Source organism: Parus major, chromosome 1A, assembly GCF_001522545.3.
Source record: "Parus major isolate Abel chromosome 1A, Parus_major1.1, whole genome shotgun sequence".
In the NCBI taxonomy this organism is placed as follows: domain Eukaryota; kingdom Metazoa; phylum Chordata; class Aves; order Passeriformes; family Paridae; genus Parus; species Parus major.
In genome coordinates, this window is record NC_031773.1 from 30,879,821 (window position 1) to 30,906,402 (window position 26,582).

Here is a 26,582-nt window from a genome sequence, read left to right on the forward strand (position 1 = left end):
TTTTTTTTTTTTTTTTTTCTTCTTATCAGTTGTGTCCATGCAAACTCTTATACCAGAATGATTCCATACTTAAATCACAGAGAATTAGAAGACTATGACTTGACTATTTGTATTATTATATTTACCCCTTTGTGAGCACTTCATAGGACAGGTAGACTTGCAAACGTTATCGTAGGCTAATATTCTATACAGCATTCCAGTGAGGCTGCAGCATTGAGATGTGCATGTATACACAGATATGCATATATGTGCATGTGTGCATAACACTAAAAATAATGACTTTTTTCTTTTTCATTTTCCTGTGCATCCTAATAACTTTTTTCCAGGTTATTAATATGTAACATGGAAGTATGATTTCAGTGTTTTAACTTTTGTCATGCTGAAGATTAACCTTCTCTCCTGTGGTTTGTCTCTTGGAGTTTCTGCCTTCTATTCTGTACATCCCATGATCTTTTCACTAAATGACCAGTTCAAGTTCAGAGAATTTTACAGAAATTTTATTGGTTAAAGAAAACTTGTAGAGACAGCAGTACTTGAAATGAAGTTCCATTCTGTTACCTCTTTAGTTCACAAACAGTTTTCCATAGTTCTGCTGTATTTTTTTGGCTATTTTGGCTGCTATTATTCTTCACCTCTTGGTATGCTTTTAGTTTACTTATTATCTGTGTTTTGAAACAAGCAGAAAAACCCAAATCACTAGGTTGAATAGGACACATAAATCTGGCAACTTAACTGTCCAGTAGATTGTCTTGGTTCTAATAGACACTTTTCATAAGGCTTCCTTGATAACCTACAACATGAGAAAATAAGAATGTAGGATTCCCTTCCCGTTGACTTCTGGATGCTTTTTTTTCTCTGACTTTAATCATGATCTTAAATAAGTCTCCATTTTCAGCCTTTTGAGAGAGTAAATATGTGTAATCATCTAGCTTTGTCAGTCACATTGAAGAGATCAATGCATATGTGGCCAACTTCATTCGCTCCTTTAGCAGCTACTTCTGTGATATTTTAGAAAAATTGTCAGCTCTATACCACAAAACTTGCTGTGTTGAGATAGACATTTATGCATTCCAGTACTACCATCAGTGTCATCTTATGTTGTAATGTGGACATTGTTAATGGAAAAATGGGAATTATCTGTAGTAATCTTCCTGACTCATACTACAAATGTTAATTAATATTCTGAGAAAGTTACAAAACCAATTAATCAGGTGAAAGCTAGAAACTAGTGAATTATCTTTTTGGTAGAATCCAGATTGTCAGGACATTGTATAAAGCTCGACTAACAGACCTGTAGAAAAATACACTATTTTTGCGTTATTTGGTTCCCTTTGCTGGACATCATTCACACTAGACTGAACAGTTGAACTGATTTCATCTCCTAAACCAGCCCAGAAATAGTCCAGAAGACAGCACAGATCTGTGTGGTAAGGGGATTTGGGATCACCACTACTGGAAGCAAAAGCTCTTTGCTATATAGCAAGAGATAAGTAAGATTTCTTCAACCCCGAGTGTCCAAAAGGGTCTGTAATACCAGGAATTTTTTTTTGCAGTGTTGACAGATCCTGAAAGCTTTAGGTGAGGAGGAAGAGAAAGGAAGGAGTTTGATATAGGCATGAAACTCAGCTCTCTACAGCATGTGACTGGTTTTGCTTTGTAATATTGCACAGGTATGATAGGCAGACATAGGAATAACTTTTTTTGCCCCACTCAATAAAGTTGCAATTCTTCCAGTCTAATTCTTGTATCGTATGCAGTAGCATAAGTGGAGCTCTTCCCCTTATTTACAGAGAGGCAGACGAGACTGGTGAAATACTTGACCTTTCCTCAAATCTTTTAATAAAGGAAAGAATGCAGAAAAGCTTACAATATTTAATGAACAAACTCTTAAGAATATATGCTAAGGCATGCCATGGGCATTATTCCTGAGTGATTGAAATATGTTTAAAGGAGTATGAAGAGGAGCACATGAAAATTTAAAGTGAAATTGTAAATCATATTTTAGTGATTACATCCTACTGTCTCAAATGCTGAGAGAAGAGACAAACTGGTACAGAGGATAAGTGATTATTTCAATCTAAAACAAGGTACTTGCTTTCCTTGGACTAATTTCAGCTCTAAGAAGTATCACAAGATTTAAAAGAACAAAAGAAGGGCAGCAGCACTGTGATTCAAAGTCTAGTCCCTCTAGCATAGACTGCTGCCTCCAAGAGCCATCCATAAGCTGGTACTAGAAAAGAGAAGGAAAAGGCCAAGCATCCTCACCTGCCCTCGCCTGCCAAAATAAATCTTTTTTCAAACATTGCTCTGAATATGGTATAATTTGAATTCATAAGCCCTGTTGGTTCTCTCTTCCAAGCACGTATGCACTCTCCACTTCACACATCTATTACAACTTCCAGCAACAAGTTTTATAAAGCCATGCATGTCTCAAGAAGCACCTTGTTTTGTTTGTTTTAAATTTTGATACAAATTATGTTGTCATGCTGTGATTGGTTGGACTGCTCTGTTTTACAAATTTTGAGGCAAGGCCCTTGACAGATATTATCTGTGCATAACTTGTAATGACAGTTGTAGCCAGTCTTGGTTTAGTCATTATTTGTTTCTGGAAAAGATTGTTTAGAGTTTTTTTTCTCTCTTCCTTTCAGGCACTAGACATTATAGTTCATGGCTGCTATAACAAAATTAAAACATTCTTTGTTTAGAACTTATTCAAATCACTGTTCTAAAAAGTCTGTATTATTTTTTGCAGTGTCTGAGCAACACACCTCCTCTTACAGAGTACTTCCTCAATGATAAATACCAAGAAGAACTGAATTTTGACAATCCTTTAGGAATGCGAGGTGAAATAGCAAAGTCTTATGCCGAGCTTATCAAGCAAATGTGGTCAGGAAAATACAGCTATGTTACCCCAAGAGCATTTAAGGTCAGTAGGGAAATTACATTGAATATACATTGTTAGTTTCAGTTTTGTACTTCTAAATATACAAAACTTCGAGAAATATGCACAAAAAAGAATTTGAAGTACTCTTTAACAGTATGCAGTCCATTCATTGAACTGGTAAAACACTTGGATGTGTATTTCAGTAGGTGTCACCTGTCCCTGTGCTTTGGTCTTTGAGAATTAGTTTTGACTTCTTGTCTCCGTTGAAAAGCTTACCTTTTACAACTATGAATTTTACCTTTTAAATGTGCTGCTGCAGCATCTCAGAAGTATCTTCTCTTTCTAACAGTTAAGGTACCAGAAGTGTTTTACATTTACTTTTTTTTTTAGACACAAGTGGGACGATTTGCACCACAGTTTTCTGGTTATCAGCAACAAGATTGTCAAGAGCTACTGGCTTTTCTCTTGGATGGTTTACATGAGGATTTGAACAGAATTAGGAAAAAGCCTTATATTCAATTAAAGGATGCGGATGGGAGACCAGACAAGGTATGGGTTTTGGAGCTGATCTTCTTCATTTTAGTCAAAGTTTTGTGCTGTAAGGTACTTCTACATGATTATGCTCTGGAAAGTTGGGAAACTGATTATGCAGGGCTTTTTTTGGAAGGCATTTTTAGTAAATAGGACAAAACTTTAAAACTGAAATTTTGAGTAACTGTAAATTTCTGTTTATTTTTAAGATAATGAGAGGGGGGGTGGAAGGATGGTAAAGCCTTTTTTAAGAGTTCATTAAGACCATCTTGTTCAATTCAATGCTGAGTTCAGTTGGCTAAAAAAAAAATTCCCATTCTGTTGTTCTTTTATTTTTATAGCTACAGTTTGCAGCATTCTGTCTCTCCCTAGTACTCTTACTTTAGGGAACCTCTTCATTTGTTATTTTTATTATAAGTACAAGTTAATTCAGATGGAATTTTTACGTTTATCTGCTTTTGTCTTTCCCCAAGCTACTTGAAATTCACTCTCAGACTATGTAATACCACTGATGGGATCTCTATCCTAGGAAAAACATGCATCTTTTAACCTGCTAGTAGTAACATTCCTTATGGGTCCTTTGGAGTGACTTGACTATGTTTAAGGTGGTTACTGAAAATGTATCAAGGACTTTTACAAATAATTCTCACTATTCATTTCCTACTACTTTGTCATAACCCAGGTCATGCTTTGTTTACAGGTGGTTGCTGAAGAAGCCTGGGAAAATCATTTAAAGAGAAATGATTCCATCATTGTAGATATATTTCATGGCCTTTTTAAATCTACCCTAGTTTGTCCTGAATGTGCTAAGATATCTGTAACCTTTGATCCCTTTTGTTACTTGACACTTCCATTACCCATGAAAAAAGAACGCACTTTGGAAGTTTATTTAGTTAGAATGGATCCACTTGCAAAGCCTATGCAGGTAAGCGGCTTAATTTATGTACTAACACTTTGATTTATGAGGCATTTACAATGAACCCAGGTTCCCTTACACAGTGCAAAATTCATAAGCAAGTCCAACAAGCTTTATTTTTCTGATGTGTGTTCTGAAGTCTCATTTAGGAAAGCGGGGAAGACTATACATACCTGAGGAAGGCTGTACATACCTTGTACAGTTACAAGAAGGAATTGGTCATTTCTTTATGGTTGTGTTAATAAGGCTTCTTTATCTTTAAAATGTATGCAGACATAATTTTTTGAGAGCTGCTGTGATGAATTTTTATGTTTTTTATAGAAGTATTTATACACTTAATCCATAAGACTTAACTTTTTGGTTTCTTAATTACAAAAGGCAAATATTTGTAATAAGTGGTGCAAAAACCCCCCAAGACTAAATATATTAGGTAGTCTCCAATTCTTCAGTGCTCTCACCTCATAGTCAAAAGAAAAAAATTTAGATGAGATTTATTTATGAAGAGTATCCCTTTTGCCCTTTTTTAGGAAGGGGGTGATATTACACACCTTAGAATGTCATCAAAAAATGTACATGAGGTTATCATAACCAAGTCATGATTAAGTGGTTCTAGCTGTACCTTACATGGTAAATGAGGATAGTGAAGTAAATGCAACACAGGCAGTTACACAGGCATCCAAAAAGGCTCTAACACCTGAAATCAGTACCATAAGAAGGAAAGTAGGAGAAAAAAGTTTTCCAAGGCAATATGAGTTGGGGAATTCAAAGGTAGGTGAAGGGAAGTGTATTAACTAATGGGAGATGACTCTGCTAGAAATCTAATTGTGAAAATAGGGGACACACAGTAGTTGCACAGGGGACACAAAGTAGTCGAAAACTACTGAAGTAGTTGAACATGACTCATCATGTTGTGCTGGAATTAATAGTTCGGGAAAAGTACCAGTTCAGTAGAGTTTTTTGTGAGTCAAAATGATTATAAAGCTTAAATGCATACATGCTATACTTGGCAATTAATTACAGAGTTAATAATAGCTTATTTCTAATTAATACTGTCTTTATTATGTGAATAACAGGTAAGAGTTGTGTGTGTTTTATTACAAACTGCAGATGCACTGCATAAGGGAAGCCACAGAGCGGTTTTCTTTGACTTTAATCAAGTTCTTTTTGTATGCAAAATGAGAATCTGTTGCCTGCCACTGCTTTTTTCCCTAGTAATACTTTATAAACAACTTGTGTTGTATTCCAGGTTTAATAATCTTTTTGATAGCATGTATACTATTTAAATGCTTAAATAAGGATACTGTTGAAATGCAAATCTTAAGTAATTTGTACTGTTAGTCTTCTTACAGAAAAAGTAAAACAGCATTTAAACCAGCATTATATAAACTAATAAATGGAGCATACAGTGTGTGTGTGTGTGTGTGTGTTTGTAAAGTTGTGCAGATAGCTACTACATATGAAGCAGCTTTTGGAATTTGTTGGTTGATCTACATACTTTACACCATAAATTTCAAAAGTATGAAAGAAATACATGGTATATGCTGAACATGTGTAGTTTAGGTTTTTTCCTCACGTATATTTGTTCTCTTAAGAAATTAAAATTATATTTTCCTTTTTAGTACAAAGTAGTTGTTCCCAAAATTGGAAATATATTGGATCTTTGCACAGCATTGTCAGCTTTGTCTGGTGTTGCTGCAGATAAGGTAAGAGTGATCTCTTACATAAAGCACAACAAATAACATTTTAATGTATATTAACCTGATTTAACAGTGTATACTCCATTTTCTTTTCAGATGATTGTTACTGATATATACAATCACAGATTCCACAGGATATTTGGCATGGATGAAAATCTAAGTAGTATTATGGAACGTGATGACATTTATGTGTAAGTGTAGTTAACGTGCTTCATGTCTCTTTGCAGCTTGTTATTTGCCAAAGATTAAAACATAGACACCAGATAAAGATTGAACTAGGAGGGGGTATTTTTTTATTTATCCCCGTCATAGCCATATCCATGACTATTGTTCTTTGTATTTCTGATTGTTTTTCTTCTAGATTTGAAATTGCTATCAATAGAACAGAAGATACAGAACAAGTCATAATTCCTGTTTGTTTAAGGGAAAAGTGCAGGCACACTAGCTACAGCCATAGTGGTTCTTTACTGTTTGGTCAGCCTTTTCTCATAGCAGTGCCTAGAAACAATACTGAAGATAAACTGTATAACCTGCTGCTGCTAAGAATGTGGTAAGTTTATTGTTAAATGAAAAATTATTTGTTAAGAATAATGATAATAGTTTAAGTCAGTAGGTATGTACTTTCATGTGGCTTTCTAACATAGTAATTAGATTTGATTAATTTTATTTGCTTTCTCATGAATATTAAGTATAAAATTTTAGCCACTAATGTGGATTTTAATTTGATTTTTTGTTAGCATGACCTCATCCAAAAAATATTTGAGAAGACAGTAGAGAGTCAATCTGTATTGTTAAATAATTCTCTGGTATGCTTAGCTGTTTGTTAGGTCTTGGTAAAGTGGAACTGTTTTCCAGTTATTCTGATATGGTTATACTTCCTGTATCTACTGTTCAAGTTTATGTACTAATTTATGTTGTAAAAGCACATGGTAGACACTTTCTGAAACTAGACTAGGATTACTGTTGTTATATAGAAGATATTAAAATCATATAACCTCCAATCTAAATTTTTTCTTCTTTTTCTGTTGATTTAACCTTCTTTGTAAAATGGTTAATGAGGAGCTAAAAAAAAATGAATTCTGGACAAACAGAAAGTGAGACCAAGGATCAAGTTGTCTCAGAATGAAGTAGCTGCCAAAAATACACAATCATGTACAAGCAGGTTTTTGTATGTGCTTGTGAAACTAGACATGTTTGGCAATAAAACCGATAATCTGAGTAAATCACAAAGGAGTGCAAAAATACAGTACACTAGCAAGGACCTGGGATAAGTTTCATTACCAGTTTGAACAATGAAAATTACTTAACAATCCCTTGCTTCTAACTGTTGCTTTCACTTGTTACATTTAGCCGATATGTAAAAACATGTACTGAAAGTGAAGACACTGAAGGTTCCCTGCATTGCTGTAAGGACCATGGTATCAATGGTAACGGCCCAAATGGAATACATGAAGAAGGATCTCCAAGTAAGACTGGACTATCTAAACTTGCTTAGTATTTAGTGTTGAATTTGAAATGCAAGTTAACTCTCTAGTGTTTTTCAATTACTGTCACTCTGTCTCATTTCTTCCTCTTTATTCTTCCAATTGCTTTAGGTGAAATGGAGACAGATGAGCAAGATGATGAATCCAGCCAGGATCAGGAACTTCCCTCAGAGAATGAAAACAGCCAGTCAGAAGACTCAGTTGGGGGCGACAATGACTCTGAAAATGGATTGTGTACTGAGGATACTTGCAAAGGTCAACCACTCACGGGGCACAAAAAGCGATTGTTTACATTCCAGTTCAATAATTTAGGCAATACTGACATAAACTACATCAAAGATGATACCAGGCATATTAGATTTGATGATAGGCAACCTAGGCTTGATGGTAAGTCACAGGGAACAGAGTGGGTAATATTTGATTCTGATACTCTTTTCTGACTCTCACATTTCATTTTATTTGCATGCTGTTTGATATATTTTTCTTTTAAATAGTAAATTCTGTATAACTAATACTTCTGTTGACTTTTTGAAAGGCATTTTATTTTATGTGCTTCAGTTCTTTGTATTAAATTCATTATAGCATTGTTTAATTTATTTTGAAGAGTGTTTGCCCAAAGTTAATACAATTTCATGTAAAGCAAGAAATAAGAGAAAACATTTTTTTTAATCTTAGAAAGATCTTTCCTTGCTTTGGATTGGGATCCTGAATTGAAGAAGAGATATTTTGATGATAGTGCAGCAGAGGTAAGCTGTTTATGTTGCTCCCTTTTCCAGCACAAATAGAAATTAAACATAAAAAATGCAACTTAATTAGTGTGACATACGAGGTTGTAAGTTTTCTTCACAAGAAGAAACAACTGTATCATTTTTTCACATTACTCTTAGTAAATATGTTGTTGTAAATAAACTTCCTATATACATCCAAGTAATTAGCAAATCTGAGGCTTATGAACTGGGAAGTAAATCTGAAGCTGTGGAAACTTTTTACTTGAATGGTTTCTGATCAGTTTTTCCATATATAGGAGCTTTGTAGTTACTGTTTATAGTAAGACGACATCACTAAAATGAGTTTTGTTTCATTTGTTCTCTTAACTCAAGAAATACTTCTCTTTAGGATTTTGAAAAACATGAAAGTGTGGAATATAAGCCTCCCAAAAAGCCTTTTGTGAAATTAAAAGATTGCATTGAGCTGTTCACAACAAAGGAAAAACTAGGTGCTGAAGACCCATGGTAAGCGCAAAAAATTAAAATTATGTTCTATGGTGGATTTCTCAAAATTAATTAAAACCACACTTGAACATAGTTAAGTAGTTGATTTATTAATGGTATTTTGAATCTTGTTTCTTCAAACATAGTTGAAAATTCTCAAAATGCTTTGTTTTGATCCATTACTTAACCAAAATTTTTACCATGTACAGAAGGTTATATTTGTAAGGAAGACATTTAACATATTCACAGTTCAGAGGAAGGGTCAGTACATAAGGTGCTCTAGTGTGTGGACTGTGATGGACAGCAAATGAATAATATTGTGACAAATTCAGTGCAGTTATTTAAACAAATACTTCTTTCTGAGATGAGAGAGGTTGATGCATACTGTAGTTTCTTTATGCAAATACATACCTTGCATCGATACATGAAATAGGGATGTGCGTAAACGGCAAGTTTATGGGATGGGGATGTCTGTAGGCCCCATGTTCTAGCCATTAGGTTTTTGGCAGAGACTTTTATTCTATTGATGGTTCTTCCAGATTATAATTCAGAATCATATCTGAATATTCATAATTACAGTATGTTCCCATAAGATCCTTTTTTCTAGGAGTTTTCTAGCAGATAACAATCTTTCATCAACACCTATAAGCTCAGAATTGAGTTTGAAAAGAGTCTTCCAATTTTTCTTCTGCGAATACCTAAAAGTTTTGGAGATCTCCAAACATTGTCACCGGAGTGTCTCCTGTATTTGTGCAGGGTAGGGATTTAACTTACAAAATCTCATTTTTTTTTTCTGGGTTTGCTAGATTATACAACATCACTGGATAGACTGTTTGAGATATCATTTAACTCAGGTATGGTGAAGCACTTCCATTGTGGCAGCACATTTTAAGCAGAGTATTTTAACTACTAAATACAACTGCAGAAGTCAAGCGGCTGCTACTAGATGCATCTCACCGGAGGCCATTAATCACATTTTTCTTCATTTGTTAGGTCATCACAAGTCTAATATACAAGAGTTCATCATCCCTAGTCCAGCACTGTTTGTATTCTACATGTTCTAAGCCAACTGGGAAAACAGATTTTCAATTCCAGCCTGCCCTTACAGTTCTCCTAATTTTTTGTCATTTTCTGATGTTGCTATTTAAAGCCGCTTGTGCAGTCTTTTAATTAGAGCTCATCTTTTTTCTTTCCGCCCCCCCCCACCTAGATTTTTACTTGTTAGATGCCAAAGTGTAGAATATGCATAAACTACTTCACAGAAGAATTGCTTCTATTGGTTCTTACTTATCTTCTTCCCTGAGCATTAGTTGCTGAAAGATTGAAGTATGCATTGCAGGGAACAGAAATTTCTAAGTCACAGCCTGTTGAATACTTGCCTGCTAAGAGGGGAGGTTTCTAGTAATGACTTTTTCCAGATTCCAGTAGTCACTGTTACCTGATTTTATATGGTAGATGGGATAGAATTTGGGTGGATGGATGAATTTGGAAATTGAAACTTGAAAGAACCACAGTTGTCTGTTATTTGGGGCTTTTCTTTATGGTTAGTTTCATAACGCTTGATATTTTTTGTATATATAAAATATAAATAAATATAAAACAAGAATATGCTGTGTTTTAACTAAGGATACAGTGATCTGATCAGGGATATAAGAGATGAGAATCCAATATTGGGGAATGCTGCTTCTGTTTTTAAAATTATGTCGACCTTCACTGGGATCACACTTGCACATTTTAAACTGGAAGGGATATCTATGGCATTAGTAACAGAAGGTGAAAAGTGTGTGGGTTTTGCTCATTCAGTTCCTCCCATGCATGTGACTTTCTCTTCAGTAATGTATTTCAACATACATACGGACTACAGTTACTTAAAATTGATGTTTTCCTTTTAGGTATTGTCCAAACTGTAAAGAACATCAGCAAGCTACTAAGAAGTTAGACTTGTGGTCGCTGCCCCCCGTACTGGTAGTTCATCTGAAGCGCTTTTCCTACAGCAGATACATGAGGGACAAGTTGGATACATTGGTTGACTTTCCAATAAAGTAAGAAAGTGAAATATTTTTATGTTAGAAGTGTGAAAGCATGACTAGGGGCATGTGTTTTAATACAGCAATTTCATAAAATGGGTTTGCTCTCAGCTTCCATGAGAGGATCCAGTAAACTAATGACAAAACACTTGTGGGTTAAAGTGTAAACTTGGCAAAATAATAATAATAATGTACGAATACGGAAGATTGCTGATTCCTGTTTCTCGCAGAGTGAAAGAGATGCACTGGCAGAGTAGCCTGGTACATTTTTCCAGGCCATATAAAGGGCTCTGAGACCACCAAACTGGATAAAAATGCTATTAACATGACTGACTTTTGGTTGGGTTTTGTTGCTTATTTTATTTTGTTTTGTTTTTTAACAGTGACTTGGACATGTCAGAGTTCCTCATTAATCCCAATGCAGGGCCTTGCCGCTACAACTTGATTGCTGTCTCCAACCACTATGGAGGAATGGGAGGAGGACACTGTAAGTTGATTTCAAGTATCGTCATTCTAGGTGACAGCTTGCTTTCCATGTTGATTTTGAAGTACTGATCACTTTGAATCAATGGTGTTTTTTAACAGTTGAGGGACAATTTATTTTTTGTTCCCTTGAAATGCTTTCACAAGTATTTTAACACAAAAATCTGTATGCAGTGAGCTTTCAAGGGTAATTGTAGGTTCTTTGATACTTCTAACAATGCTTATTGTGAAATAATATAAGAGCTATTGTACTCTTATAACTGATTTTGTCTTGCTTGTCTTTATTTTTGTTTGTTGTGCTTCTCCTTGAAAGGAGAAAAAATGAGGGATTGTATTTTGACTGTCCTTTTCAGTATACATTGTTTTTAGAAGGCAAATGTTAGTGATTAAACTCTGCTAAAAATAAAGTGTTAAAAATGTTTAATAGTGATAATGAGGTTTAGTTAGTTAAATATGAAGTGTTTGACAGTAACACACTCTGTGTATTACAACTGATTGTATTACATCTACAGAGATACATAATCCTGAGACATTGTACTTTCTTGTCCTAGATACTGCTTTTGCAAAAAATAAGGATGATGGAAAATGGTACTACTTCGATGACAGTAGTGTGTCCACTGCAAGTGAGGACCAGATAGTGGCAAGTATCTTTTATGTTTCCAAATTTGAGATTGTTGGTGTTTTCTTGTCAGGGCAGAAAAAAATTAAGAGTAAACCATGAAACTTGTTAAATTTTTAGGCTGTAGTTTGTGTTCTTTCAAAGGACCATACAAACCAAAAATCTTTTACTACAACATGCAAAAATAACTTACATAAACAGTCTGGATTTCTTTGTAATTTTACCTTGTATACTTGGAAGCAAAGAAAAACAGTTAGTAACCTGGATTGTAAATGTTTTGTAAATTGTAAGTGTTTTGTTTGAAGCCTCGTGAACATACTCTACTACCCTCTTTTACAGTCCAAAGCAGCGTATGTGCTCTTCTACCAGAGACAGGACACAATCAGTGGAACTGGCTTTTTCCCACTTGACCGGGAAACTAAACAAGGTGCTTCAGCTGCCACAGGCATCCCACTAGAAAGTGATGAAGACAGCAATGAAAATGATAATGATATAGAAAATGAAAATTGTATGCACACTAACTGATGGGAAGAACTAGAAGCCATAAAAGAGACTCTCTTGCTGGGGATACGGATTGAAAGAGTGAAAATGCCCACCAAATTAAGAATAAAAATCTGAGATGGGGAGTTTCAGATAATAGAATGTAAATCTTTATTACATTTTAATATGTGCAGAACTTGAAGTGAAACAATAAAAACTTAAACAGAAATTGTCTCTAATGCATTTACAGTCTCATATTCACAAGGTATATATAGGAAATCACAAATAAACCCCTTTTAAGTTTTCTGCTGCTGTTCTGATGGATTATGTTTTCTTTTGTTTTGGATGTGAATTAATAACTAAAATATTAAATCTGTGGACTTCTGACATTTACTTTCCTAGTACTGCAAGAATACTACTGCCAAGTCTAGTTTCTGGGTGAATATATACATGTTCCTTAGGCTGCCAACAGACTACAAGTAAAAATGTCATAAATACCTAAAGTAGTTTTCTTGAAACACCAAATTTTTGTTTCTCCCAGTTTTTATTTTTTTCTTCTTTTTAATTTGGTCACAATAGAAGAAATAGCTTGAAAAAGGTGTTTTAACCTTTGTGACATAGTGGAACATCCAGAATATTACGTTCATCTTTCTTCTGCTGTGGAACAGGTTCTGGATTTCATGCTGCATTAACAAAAAGGGTTTTCAATTAAATGTAAGTATCCATTGTTGCTTGTTGGAATCTACTCTGCAGACATAATTCCTGTTATCTTGCTTCTAAGACATGCATAATTTTTTATCTGATAACAGTCCAAAATTTAAATTGTGCTATGAGTTCTCTCTCCCCAGTTTTTGTAGTTTGACAGCTTGCAAACTACTCTGTTAAGGCCAGAGTTAATAGTATTCTGTATCCATAGTAATGACTGTGTATCAGGCTTAGTTGAGAATTTTTTCAATATGACCCGCCTTTAAATTGTTAATTTACAAAATCACTTTAAAGGTAGGCCTGTTAATTTTCTTTGTGTATTCCGGATGGAATTCACCATAGCCTTACAGTGTATCTGAAAAGGTAACTCATAAGAGAATTGGCATTTGCATGTTCAAGTCAGAACCTGTACAGTATACAAGGCATACAAACTCCAAGTTGGATTTCAGTTAACTGTGTTCAGGGGTCCAGGATGCCAAAATAAGTGTGACAGTTTGAAACATTTTTTGATTTGCTGCTTTCCCATTGATCTAGTTGGAAGAATGTATTGTTGATTTGCATACAATACTGCCTTTGAGAGGGGCTCTTAAATGTGGGGGCACATGTCACATATCTACTACCTGGAGAATTGGTTTGTGTCCCACTGTTTAAAATTTAAAAAAGAAAAAAGCAAAAAGTATGATGTTCTTCACTTGAACTAATCAAATACAATAGGTTATAAATTGTGTATTGTAAATAAAAGTTCACTCTGTGAGTGCACATTTTGGTAAATTATTTATTTATGTTAGCATTAAAAAGTTTAAAAAATTGCATTTGACCAGGATATAAATGAGATATGTTGGACATGGCTTTGCTTTATACCTTGATATTAAAACTGGTGTTTCATCCTGGTATTTTAAAGCTGCTTTGAGGTTTTTTTTTTTAAATGTAAACTAACCTCCTGCATGACAGAGGTTAAAATTTTGTCTGCACTTGAGTTCACTTGGGTTTACATTTGAAATGCGCATGTTTATTTATACAGATTTCAATAAAGCTATTCAAGGCCTTATTTAGTGTTCTATTTTGTTACAAATTCTTTTCCCACGGTGCTTGTGTCATGGGTAGTCATTGAGACTTATATTCTCAATTACAAACTGGTTATGTAATGACCAACATAGAACAAGATTAATAGTATTTCAAGTAGATAGCATATATAAAAAGGTTTCTCTCCTGTCATTGGCCTTAAAATAAGTATAAGGCTGCAAAAACAATATTGTAATTTTGTTTGTAAAAGTAATATTGTGACAATAATCAAATGCAAATATACTAATTTTGAGATGGCTGGGAAATGAGGGAATATATTTAAGGTTAGACAAACCTATGGGTTCCAAGCTTTTGGAAGTAATCCTAGAGAAAAGATCAGCTCTTTGAATTATACATACAAAGAGCCCCCCCCCATATTCATGCTACCATATTTTCCATATCTTGTTAGCCTAGAACTTGTTTGGAAAAGCCACACAGAGCAAAGGGTCTGATTTGACTTTTTAGGAGTTTGTAGATTGGAGCTTTAATATCCGATAAGTCAGAGGCCCAATGCACTTCATTCTCCCTTTGAAAATGAAAACACACGCACAGAACGTTATATTTGATGGAGATATAGATGGAAAGACATAGATGGATTCTAATTTTTGTTTGTATATAAAAATAAAATTTTGCTAATGTTAATTTGGCTTCCAAGATTGCAGACACACAGTTTGTATAATCAGCTTCCTAATCAGAGATAAAAATCAGTTATATCTCTATTAGAGTGTCTCAGAGGTTTCTGGGAATTCAGTCAAGTTGTGAGTTTTATAAAACATATATTCACATGTAAGATACAATTCTTCCAGTGGGAACATGCTTTAAAGTACAGAAAGTATGTTATTATTTACAGTGTTTATTAAAAGTTATTCTCAATTCAGCTTTTATATGGTGAAGAGGATCCTAATACCTGTTCTGAATCATGTCAGATAAAAATCTACTGTGCTTTTTTCATCAAAAAGTTTTCTGTCAATAAGTATCAGCATAAACTTTAAATTACAAGATTCAGTTAATTTTGTTAATGTGACAGTCACAGAAACAAAACAGAATAGGAAGCAGAAGACAACTTGCAATTCCCACTTACTCTGTGGATTTTGTGACAGTAATATGTCATTTAAAGCCAAGCTGTGTGGGAAAGAGAAGTAAAGAAACACTGCCCAGGACCTCTTATTTTTGTTGGCTTCAGACAATGTTCTGGATGTTTTGGTGCAGATAGCTCCTGATCTCTCCAGCTAAAGTCAAGTCATTCCTGGCACACTGAAGTAAGCTGAAGTTTGCACCTTTAGAGCTAATGAGATGAGAAAAACTGTCAGATGTTCCACAGTCAGATGATGTGGAAACATCTGCTGCATCTACAGCTACTTGCTAGTGGGAAGGCCACAAGCCCATCTAGGTTTCCCAGGAAGTTAGCTCTGTGTTACTGAGTGCACTGTATTTTTTAAAGAGATTTGAAATCTCTAGAGGGAAATCAGTATGGCAGGCAAAGAAATTAATTGGCAAACCCACTAGTTTTCTTTAGAAACTTCCTTGATGTCGGTTGCAGGGTATAGTTTTTCATTGTTTCTAAGTACTAGTTACTTTGACAAAGAAAATCACCATAAATGTAGTGAAACAATAGGAGAACTATATTTGATAGAATAAGCATATTCTTAGTCTGCAGGCAAATTGCTCTTGTCAGATTTTTTTTGTTCTCTTTCCCTGGGGGGTAAACACTGTGAAAACAGTTCCACTTCTCTAGTTCTAAGATTGCATGCTTTACTGGCATCATGTGCTCCTGAGGCAAGCAGAGAGACCTGTCTTACTGAAAAGAAATTACATCTTGGAATAACACAGAAAGCCGGAATAGTCCAAATGTGACAAATTTATTTAGGGAATGAACTGAGTTGCTATGTGCCAGGTAGCATTAACAGTCATCCTGGGCCAAATTATGCAACAGTTAATACAGGACTCTCTGTTGATAAAGAATTCACATCAGTCTATATCGTTTAATGAAAAGTAAATCTTGTTATTTCTCAGGGCAGTAACTGCAAAAGACAGCTGATAAAGATGATAATATAGACGCACCTAAATTATTTCAGTACTTGGCACTTAATTGTCACTTTAAGTACCACAATACTCTCATCAAAACATGAATGTTATGCAGTATCATCCAACATAAAGTTTAAGAAATTACCAACAACCTCAAAATAATTTCCATTAGGAAGTCATTGTGGAATAGAGATGTTGAAGAAGTTGGAGGCACTTAGTATTAATGTTTTTATTCAGTGTGCAAAACATTCAGATCATATCTACAGAATGTGGAAAGTAGTAAATACCTGTAGCCCCTGTGAATAAGCAATTTAGCAGTGAAACAGTGGCACAAGAACTAGTCCTTGGATACAGAAATGAGAGGTTGGCTTAATCTTTCTGGGTCTCCAGTAAGAAGGTTGTAAAAATACACTATTTGAGTTCCTACCTTTGAAAAGTTCAGATTGTAACCTGGGACACATTATAGGAAAAAAAGTTATAACCCTGGAGTAAATACATTTGCACTAACAGATGGGAAGAAGAATTGCATTCTCAGAAAGACGACTCAGAAGTGTCTCAATTTGCATGCAATGCCTTATGAAGGGGGACTTTATGCAGAGAGTCTTGGAGTGTAGGGAGACATTCAAAGAACTAGTGGTTCAAAACTGGAACATGACGATCTGAAAACAGAGGTAAGTGTTTTATACAAGTACTTTTTCAAAAAAGGAGAAGGAAGATACTGGCAGAACAACCAGCAGAAGCAAGTGGTGAGTTGTTCTATTAACTCTGGGCTAGATGCCTTCCCAGGACTACCGAGGTAGACATCCCGTTCTTCTCAGAGGGATGTTCTTCCTTCTTTAGACCTAGTTGTACCCATTAAAAATCACTTAGAAGTTTTGATTGGAAGCCTGAATGTGTACGTATCTGCTCTGAGCTCACCATGGTTTGAGGGAAGGTCTTTACTCACTTGCATTGTAATTCATGACTAGGAGAATAAAACCCATGGTCTTCTTCAGCATAATGAATGGTATGACTTCCCTTCCTTCGCCATGGCTTCCAACTAAAACTCCTGAAGCCACTCCAAACCCTCTGTTAGACTGTCCTGGTTCTGGCCAAGGGCATGAGGGATGGAGGCTGGAGCCATGTATGCGTGGCCAAGTCATGGTGCTATTCTGTATTATCTTACATCATGGCCAGGGACAGGGCAGGGAAAGGGCGATCGTTCCTTTTTCCAGGGAGCAATGGAGTAACAATTGTCCTGACCAGAGGGTTTCTCAGCCATTGTTTTTCATTGTTTTGGACTTGGGGGGGAAATAGGGCACAAGGAGGGGTGGGGGTGGGGGGCATTTTTTTATTTGTCTTGGACCTGCACAGCACCAGGTTTGGTTGCTTGCTCATACATTTTTTTGTATGTAAATCACCCTCTTTTTTGTATACTTGTCTCGGTTTTGGAAGAGAGGTGTCTGCTAGGGAGGACAGGAGCCTCCCTCCGAATTACTATAATTTTGAAATCAAGGGCTCTAAGGCAGAGATCTGGGGATAGAAATAACAGTTTTTTACTAGTATTTATGACAAGGCAAACAAACAAAAATAACTACAGCATTAGCAACAAAACAGAACCAGGGGCCCTGTGACAGCTTTCTTGGCTGAGACAGGAAAGGATGGAGGAGAGGCTTTGCTTCACAAACTCCTCGGGCGGGCAGTCCCGGTGCTCCTGTGGGGCTCTGAGGAACACTCAGCTGGAACAGCAGGGATGAACAGAGATCCTGGGCCGGTGGCTGAGGTGTATCAGCAGGGATGAGCTGAGATCCTGGGCTGGTGGCTGAGGTGGAACAGCAGGGATGAGCTGAGATCCTGGGCCGGTGGCTGAGGTGTATCAGCAGCTCCGCGGCGGTGCCTGGCACTGCCACACGTCCCGGCAGGACAGGGGATGCAAGGCTCAGCAGCGAAGAGGGAAGAAGAAGCAGCAGCTCCGTCTGGGTGATGGTGAATTCCATTCTCCCCGCAGCAACAGCTCCCAGTGAGTGTCTTTCTCTGAGGCTGAAGAAGCCAGCAAAACTGTCCCCACCTTCCCTTTTCCTGACCCCCTTCCCCCCTGGGCCTAGCCAAACTCTTTGGGTCTCTTTGTGTTTCTCAAGTTCCCACCACGTACCCACAGCAAGGTTTTCCCTGCAGCTAATGGGTAAAAATCCCAGAGCCAGAACTAAAGGAAGGACAGCTAACAATACTTTTGCTAGTAATAGTGTTGCTGATAATCTCATGGCCATTTCCAGTAAATGGTTCTTAGCTCAGGATCGCTACCTTTTTTCTCTTTCACTAGAGGGGTGGGGAAGGGGAGAGCCTCTGTGGGGCCTTATTTCCAGCTAGGCTTAAACCATGAGAAAGACCACTGATTTATTATAGTTTCCTCAAAGTAACACTTTACTCCAGTTTCAGCCTAAACCAAAACATACATCTCCCTTTTCCTTCTTTCTTTTCCATTCCTGAAGAGCATCCTTGCCTCTCCATGACAATTTCTGTTAAAACATAATGACCCATTCAGGCATACTCATTGGAAAATGAGTAGTTCCTCAAAAATGAAAATGAAAAAAACCTACATATCGTGAAATCGATAAGAGGTCTGCAACCAGCTCTGGGGGCACAACGAAATTTTCCACAGCAAAATGAATGCTGTCTGGAAAGACTTCAGATGAACTATGCTTGTTCTCAACATCTGTCAATGTTCTAAAATACATATTATGCTCTGGGTATTGCGTATATGTGTCTTTTGCCTGAGGAGAAAGTCTGTAACACAAGGGACTGTAATCACTGACTCTGTATCATCTATACCTATTAAAAGCAAATATAAATAACATATTGATTTTGACATAGGAAATAATGCCTTAGCAGATGTCTTCAGAAAATTTAACCTTAGCTATTTATATAATATTTTTGAGATAAGGTAGTGCAGATTAAAAGATAAATCAAAGAAGGTTGTAGTGCTACTTAATATAGGAAGTATTGGGTTCTCCTCTCTATGTAATCTTTGAAATTCGGTTTGGGTAATGTAATGATCAGTCAGAAGCTGTAATTTAGGAAGCTCATTTTTATGATGCACATTGTTTCTGTAATATCAGAGAGGAAGAAATAGTGCAGAATTGTGAATATATGTAAAAACAATGAGTCACACTAAGACAAGCCAAGGAGAAGCCTTATACTGTATGAATAGAAAAGAAGAATGTAATGAGAAAGTGGCTGTAGGGTACTACTAAGGAGGTGGTAGAGGATTTCAAAAGGAGCAGTGTCCTGTGGTTAAAAAAAGCAACTACTGGAAAAGTCATTAACAGGCAATCAAAAATTAAAATCTTTAATAGTGGTTGTTTGTTTTGCAGAGCTACAACAAAAAGTAATTTGGTTTCTAGCAATGGATTTAACTTCTTAGTGAAACAATGGTAAACCAGAAAGGAAACAATCTAGAGGTGATTCCAGCACATTATGAAGCTTGGTAGCAGAGTTCCTAATAATTTTTAGGAACTAGTTTACAAAGGAAAGTTTGAAATGTCCTGAAGGAGGAAAAAATGAATCACAGAATCAATCAGATTGAAAAAGACCTCTAATTGAACAGCACTGTATCAACTAGATCATCGCACTAAATGCCATGTCCAGTCCTTCCTAAACACCTCCAGGGATAGTGACTGCATCACCGCTCTGGGCAGTCCATTCCAATGTCCAATAACCCTTTCTGTGAAGAAATTCCTCCTGATTGTCAAACCTAACCCCCCCCCCCAACACAGCTTAAGACTATGTCCTCTCATCCTGTCATAAGCTGCCTGGGAGAAGAGGCTGCCCCCCACCCGGCTATAACCTTCTTTCAGGTAGCTGTAGAGAGTGAGTGACCCCTGAGCCTCTTCCAGGCTAAAGAACCCCAACTCCCTCAGCTGCTCATCACAGGACAATGAAATGTCAATTTCTTTGAAATTCTACTGTTGGTAAGGCTGGGTTTGGCTTTCTGTGACCTTGCCTCCTAACAAACTATGGCATTCAAGCCCACCAGAATTTGTATCACCCATAACAAAGTGTGGCTGAGCGGGTCAGTAGAGCCACTTGGTGAAGAATCTGTCAATACTTAGTACATGTTAACTTCTAATTTTATAATTCTATTGTTTATCAAATGTTTTTAGATCATGGCATGGTTTAGTTAGTTATGACTGAAGCAGGGAAGCAAGGCCCTTAGAAATAAACAGCCATAGGAATCTACTGATGACCATACTGTCAAAGGGAAATAAGGTTTCAGACTGGCTGAACAAGTTTTACATCCCACTTAATAATCTGTTCAGTAGCTCCAGGGCTTGGCTCTCAGGTGGAAGAGTGAGTATTCAGACCTGGAATTTCCTATGCTCTAGCCAGCAGGTAGCCAAGAACGCATCCATGCACTGATGTGAGGAGACAGACAAGCTCATCCACTGTGCCCTGGGAGCAGGTTCCAGCAAGTGGCTGCTATTTGTGAAATACTGAATACAACTTGTAGAAATGCTGCCAAAATACCAATATTAACTAATGAAATTAACAATGTAATTGCCACATGTATGCATCCTTGGTTATGGATGTCTCTGCTAGCACATGACCCAGGGTGTAGATACATACAGTGATATCGCCCTGCTTTCTTGGGAATGCTTATTCACATGTGGAGGTGATCTGGGTTGCCATTTTACTACAAAGGAAAACTTTTGAGTCTTTATGAATGGATATCTTTAGCTGTCTTCCAAATTTCCTGAGAAGTACGTTCATCCTGTTTAGTTGTTTGGATTCAACCCGAGTAAAAAAATTTCTTTCAGACTGCTGCTTATAAATACAACCACACATGAACCTCTACAAATATTTATCTCAGGGGAAAAGTCCTCTGAATTAGATAAGAAGTCTATAATCTTCATAAAGCAACAAAGACAAGTGCAACACATAAGGTAAAGCAAAGCCTCTACGAGCAGCAATTCTTCATTCAAACCTTTTCCATAAGAAATTTCTAATCCTCATGGGGTTTATAGAAAGAACTGCCTGTAAAAGAATGGAACAGTCCCGGTTCAATTATCTTTGCCAACAGTTGTTCTGGAGGCTCTCAGAACTACATGGCCACACTGAATCTTTTCTAGGCTGGGCTGAGTTAGCTACAAATTACCTTGGTCATGCCAGCAGTTAGCTGTGACAGTGTGAGAAAAGAAGAATACCTATATGGTGTGCTAGCCACCATGCTACTTATACGAGTATAGTGAGTATAGCTATTTCTATCATTATTTTTATGTGTTTTACAGATATGACTGCAGTCCCTGCTACACAGAGGCTACCCCTGACACAAAGCAACTAACATCCATTCAGCTGGTGCAAACCCTTCTGTAGTAATGGTATCACTCAGCTGCCTCAGGGCTGAAATCTGGAATGATTATCTTAGAGGATTCACCAGAGCCTGCAGAAAGCAGCCAGTGACTTCTCCTCCCTGCAGCAGCAGCCAAAAAAATTTATTTTTACACAGGGGAACACCCTTCTTCTCTGTGGTGTTGCTCTGTGAACAGTAGATTGTCTGAAGGTTACTAGGTGTCTGTAAGTACTTCCATAATTTTCATACAAGCTGAAGAAGGTATAAAAAGGAAATTATTAAGATGTAGGAAGGTTTCTGGCAAACAGATGAGAGAGCAGCAAATAAAGAGATTGCAGCATAATGGAAATTACTGACATTCTTGATGGGCATTTTTAAGTTACACATCCTGCAGTCAGCATGAGATAACCAGGAAAAAACTGCTAAGGGTGTAGATGAATGCACTGTCAACTGGAAGACCTCTGGATCAAATAACAGTGCCTAGAATCACAATTGCTTTGCTTCAACACAACTATGCCTTTATCTCTAAACGAAAATTCCTAATAAAATACTTGAAGATTGTAGTAAATTATCATTGTAAATGCAACATCACTGAAGTTTAATCTTCTGACTTACCTGATGCTGTGCTAATTGTTAAGGTGGTAAGGATGATCAGTGTTGGGTTTTTCTATGTAAGTCATGTAGCCCCTCCACCTCTATTTTCTCTAATAGTTTCTCTATTTTCTCCACCTGACAGAAAAAAAAATAAAAAAATATATCATGAATGGGCTGCATTGCATATCATGCAGGGAAAAATCACAGATGAACAGATATTAATTCTGTTATTTGTGTAAGGGAATGAAAGACAAATTCAGTTTAAAGCACAGAGTAACACTTTTTTCCCAGGCCAGCCACATACTTCTGTGTGAGCTGAAAAGTACTAAGAGCAGGTGCTGATAAAATTTTGTGATTATCACATTTCTGTTGGTCTGTTGTTGTATTGCCAGCTCTGACACAGCAATAAATTAATTCAAGCATTTGACAACAGTTCTTTCTCAAAAAAAGATGTTACCAGGTGCAGCTGATTCAATTACCAGCACTCAAAAGGCCAATAAAAAAACAAACCAAACAAACCCCACTGCTTTGAGAATCTGTCTAGACAAGATTCAAGCAGGAAAAATTGTGAAAACAGCTTTGCTGGCTGGTTACATGAGAGCCTTGGAAGCATCTAAGCCTCTGATCGAGAGATTTGTGTGTGCCTGGAGTTCTGCACTCAATAAGGAATCACTAATGAGTCCCTAACACACATCACAGGTCTGACATTTTGGGCATTGCTGCTTAACACTGTTGTGAGTGACCTTAAACAAAACGTGACATAATTACCAATAGCTTGCTAATGGCAGAGGATGATCCACCAGTAGAGAGCAGCTGGGATTGCTTTTTTAGCTGACCAAATGAAATAAAATGTGTATTAACTGTAAGGAAAAAAGTAAAATGGGTACTAACATGTAAACATGTACTCACACCTGAACAGAAAGGAACACAGGCTAAATTAATGAGGAGTTCACACTGGAAAATGTACGTTTCAATCTACTGATAGATCTAACTTCCTTGCACAGCCACATCCTAAATGAAGAAGTACTTCACTTCTATTCCAAAACTCCTGAAGAATACCCTATACTAGGGAGAAGTTTATTCTTCTTTTAACCCATTTGTGTCACAATAAATATTCTCTTGACCCACTTCTTTGGTCTCTAATTTAAGGAGCTACTGAAGTGTTCATATAGCAAAGGGCTTCTTTGTACTTACACAGACCAATACAATGCACAGGTTTTAATAAAAGGCTACAGGGTTTATTTGGCATTAATCCATCTCTCACTGTCTTTTAATTTAAAGTTTAACTTTGTCTTTTCATATCAGTATCCATGTTCAGTCTGAGACAAAATTTTCTCCATTGTGACTCTTTACTCTGCAGTACAAAAAATCACCAGAGACATCTGCAAACACCTTTACTTTTCCACACAATTGAGTACTCATATCCTGTAGTTTAGTAGTGTCACTACTTTCAGATTCATATCACTTACAAAAGTATACAGAAGTGTAGGTAAAGTGAAGTCATGGGAAAATCACAGCTCTTCCCATTACGATGAAACCATTGCCACAGTGAATGAAATCTGATAGTTTTGTCTCTGTATAGCACAATGACAGAACCCAGTTCTCATATACAAAGCCTGCATCTGCATACATCTACCAGGATGGGCTATAATTAGGACTAAACACCTGAAATTAATACAGCCGAATGCTATCCCATGTTTAATTCAATTAAAAGGACTGATGCACATCATTTGGAATGAACATGAGGTAACTTAATGAGTCACAATAGGTCTCATGAGTATTTTTGTTGGTAATTAGGGCCATAAAGCTACAGGGGATTATTTCAATCACCCACTGCCCATCACAAAATAAGGTATAATTTAATAACAAAGAAAATCACAACATAATAATTGCAGTGCAATACAAAGTTTGCTTAAAAGCTGAGAGATGTGTCTGAGATATAGGTGTGTGTACTATTCCAAATTAAGTCATCGTAACAGCTAACTAGCATTCTTAGCTTGCTGGTCAAAAATGTGGCCTCAGAGATGTCCACATATGCTGTGTCACCTTCTGAATTAAAAATGACTTGAATTGTAGCTGGGGTATTTTAAGTGTACAAAAGACTGACAAGCACTTCTGCTGAGGTTTAGGACTACATACAAGAGAATCTATTGCAATGAAATGCAACTGTAGAAGTCACATTCATAATCAAATCAGTGTCACTTAAAAGGATCCTGGCTAACTTTAACAGTTTAACTGCACTGATTCAGATTAACTGATAAATCTCTGCATTTACAAAAGGCATACATCAAAACAATGAGAAAGATGATGTTGTTTAAGAGATATATCTGAGATTCAGGCACATGTTCCCAGTTCTCATATTCAGCAGATCCAGAAGAGTTTTTCTACAACTGTAAGAATTCTAAACTGTAAGATTCATTTCCAAACTCATGAACAATCTTTGCAGTATTTGGCAACGCTGAGCAGACTGAGTGTCTAAGCTGGTATTTGAAAAGATATGTATGATCAGTGTAAATGATATCAAGTATGCAAACAGGCAGACAAGTAGATTCAGGGAATACCAATGTGTCCATGGCTTACTGTGTACAGTAAATCTGTGGAAAAATCTGAACAACACAAAGGAAGTAAATCATTAAAGCTTACCTAAGGATGTACACATGTGCATAGTCAATGATTCATTCATTCATTCTCCTAACTAATCATCCATGTTTCTTATTAAGGTATTTGGACTGGTTTGTGAATTGCATCAGGCCTGAAGCCCAGAACAGATGCACTAAGATGGGAAAGTCCTTAGGAAAATGCTTATTGGTTAAGCACGTAAATTGTTCTACTGAAGACAACAGTCTTGTTCTTTTGTTGTTTTTCTTATAAGTAAGCATAGAAAAATCAAAGCTTTTGAGAATACACAGACCAATACACTTTGAAAGTATAACAGTGTTACAGAATCATGTCTTCTTTTACTGGATACAGGGGTGAAATCCTAATTCCTTGTCTGAAGGCACATGAAGCTTGACCACCTAATTCAACTGTGACAGCATTACAAAGTTTTAAAAATTAACATCTGTTTATCCAGATCTGTCAAGCTAACAACCAGTATGTTGCAAACAGTATACAGATCTTAAAATAACAAATTACTTAGAAAACAATCCTGCACTCTTTGCTTCACAAAACATTCCTGAAGATTTATCCATAAGGGTACAGTCAATGCTGTGCCAGTGGGAGCCTGTTTACTATATCCTTTGCAATGGTTCTCACAGTAAATGAACTCAACATACAAGTAGGGATGCTCAAATTTGTGAAAAGTTTTTACTTTTTCATTACAAGACAAAACCCCCAAAATATTAGAACATTGTCTGAGTAAGACTGAGGACTTTCGGGAAAGTCTGAAGAAAAGCTGTTAAATTTTTTTAAATTGTATGGCAGTAAAAATCTGTCCTTCATTTGGCTTCTTCATAATTTTTTGTTCAAGAATTCCGGGTTTGACAATTACAGCATGTCAAAACTCACAGATGTTTTCCAACCCCCTGGGTTTATAGACAAGGAACAGAACCATGCTGCAATACAGGTAGGCAGCCAGCACAGTACAGCATTTACAGTACCAAGAATATGGGAAAATTATTGTTGCAGAGACCAAAATCTTTGTGAAATGTTAATTGTTATGGTGAATGATGAATGGTATCCTCCAGAAGGAAGCTCCCAGGCAACCATTAGGCCTAAGCTCCCTGCATTACTCCAAGTAACAGATACTGAAGAGCTCATGCTGGCCAGCTTTAGAAATGGGTTAAAAATTGCTGGCATGGAACTCTGAGGGACACTTCTGGTGACATGGAAGGTACCTGGGGCCCAACCATTCCACATGCTTTTGTTTTTTCCTGCCTATGTTTATCTTAAAGCTTCTCGACGAAGGATTTACCCTTGCTTTGCCTAGAGAAAACCACAGAGCGCTGTGTATGTTCACGGGCAGAGACGGGCACAAAGCTTCAGTCCTGCTGAAGAGCCACGGAATGGGCAAGACTGGAAAGGACCACTTTGGGTCGTCTCGTCCAACCTCCCTGCTCAAGCAGGGGCACCTCAGAGCACAGCGCACAGAATTGTATCCAGACGGCTCTTGAATCTCCAGCGAGGGAGACTCCATAAACTCTCTTGCACAATCTGTTTCAGTGCACGATCGCTCGCATTGAAAAGAAAGCAAGAACTTCAGGATTCAAAAGAAAAACAGTATACCTCACTTTTTGCTTTCTATAATCAAACGCTCCTGAGAGCCGGACTTGGCCAGAGGGGAGCGACCCCTATACCCCTGCAGCCGCTCAGCGGGGCTGCCGGCTGCTGAAGCCCAAAGGGCTTGGCCAGCTCCTTCCTCAGTGACCCTTCGACAACGTCGGGTTTGTCCCCTCCCCATGGCAGATCCCCAGCGCCGGCGGCCCTGCCTCGGCCCAGGTCCCAGCGCCTCTTCTGCCCCTTCACGCCGACCCTGAGGGGAAGGGGCCCTAGGGGAAAGAGTTCCCCTCCCTGGGCCGCGCCCGACCCAGCCCGGCAGG

The 26,582-nt window shown here is 37.1% G+C and overlaps 1 protein-coding gene and 1 long non-coding RNA gene across 10 annotated transcripts in view; one reads left to right on the forward strand and one right to left on the reverse strand.

Annotated features, from left to right (window-relative positions):
- USP15 (ubiquitin specific peptidase 15) overlaps positions 1-14,085 on the forward strand; it is a 61,408-nt gene extending 47,323 nt beyond the window's left edge. For 2 of the 9 annotated variants that reach the window (XM_015628188.2, XM_015628189.3), the window contains exons 9-22: positions 2,753-2,926; positions 3,275-3,433; positions 4,116-4,340; positions 5,951-6,034; positions 6,125-6,219; positions 6,390-6,578; positions 7,379-7,494; positions 7,624-7,899; positions 8,188-8,258; positions 8,629-8,744; positions 10,616-10,765; positions 11,134-11,237; positions 11,785-11,873; positions 12,192-14,085. In XM_015628188.2, coding sequence (XP_015483674.1) covers positions 2,753-2,926; positions 3,275-3,433; positions 4,116-4,340; positions 5,951-6,034; positions 6,125-6,219; positions 6,390-6,578; positions 7,379-7,494; positions 7,624-7,899; positions 8,188-8,258; positions 8,629-8,744; positions 10,616-10,765; positions 11,134-11,237; positions 11,785-11,873; positions 12,192-12,377 — 2,034 coding nt within the window. In that variant the 3' untranslated portion in view covers positions 12,378-14,085. Of the gene's footprint in view, positions 1-1,553; positions 1,671-2,752; positions 2,927-3,274; positions 3,434-4,115; positions 4,341-5,950; positions 6,035-6,124; positions 6,220-6,389; positions 6,579-7,378; positions 7,495-7,623; positions 7,900-8,187; positions 8,259-8,612; positions 8,745-10,615; positions 10,766-11,133; positions 11,238-11,784; positions 11,874-12,191 lie in introns of those variants that run through there. The other 7 variants (XM_015628186.3, XM_015628187.2, XM_033514821.1 and 4 more) reach the window with 6 other exon arrangements.
- A 7,497-nt stretch (positions 14,086-21,582) lies between these two features.
- On the reverse strand, positions 21,583-26,573 carry LOC107204340. Its single transcript, XR_001521550.2, has 3 exons — positions 26,269-26,573; positions 22,066-22,179; positions 21,583-21,702 (listed from the first exon to the last, which is right to left on the reverse strand). It is a non-coding gene; the product is annotated as an uncharacterized LOC107204340 (long non-coding RNA).
- Positions 26,574-26,582: the final 9 nt, after the last annotated feature.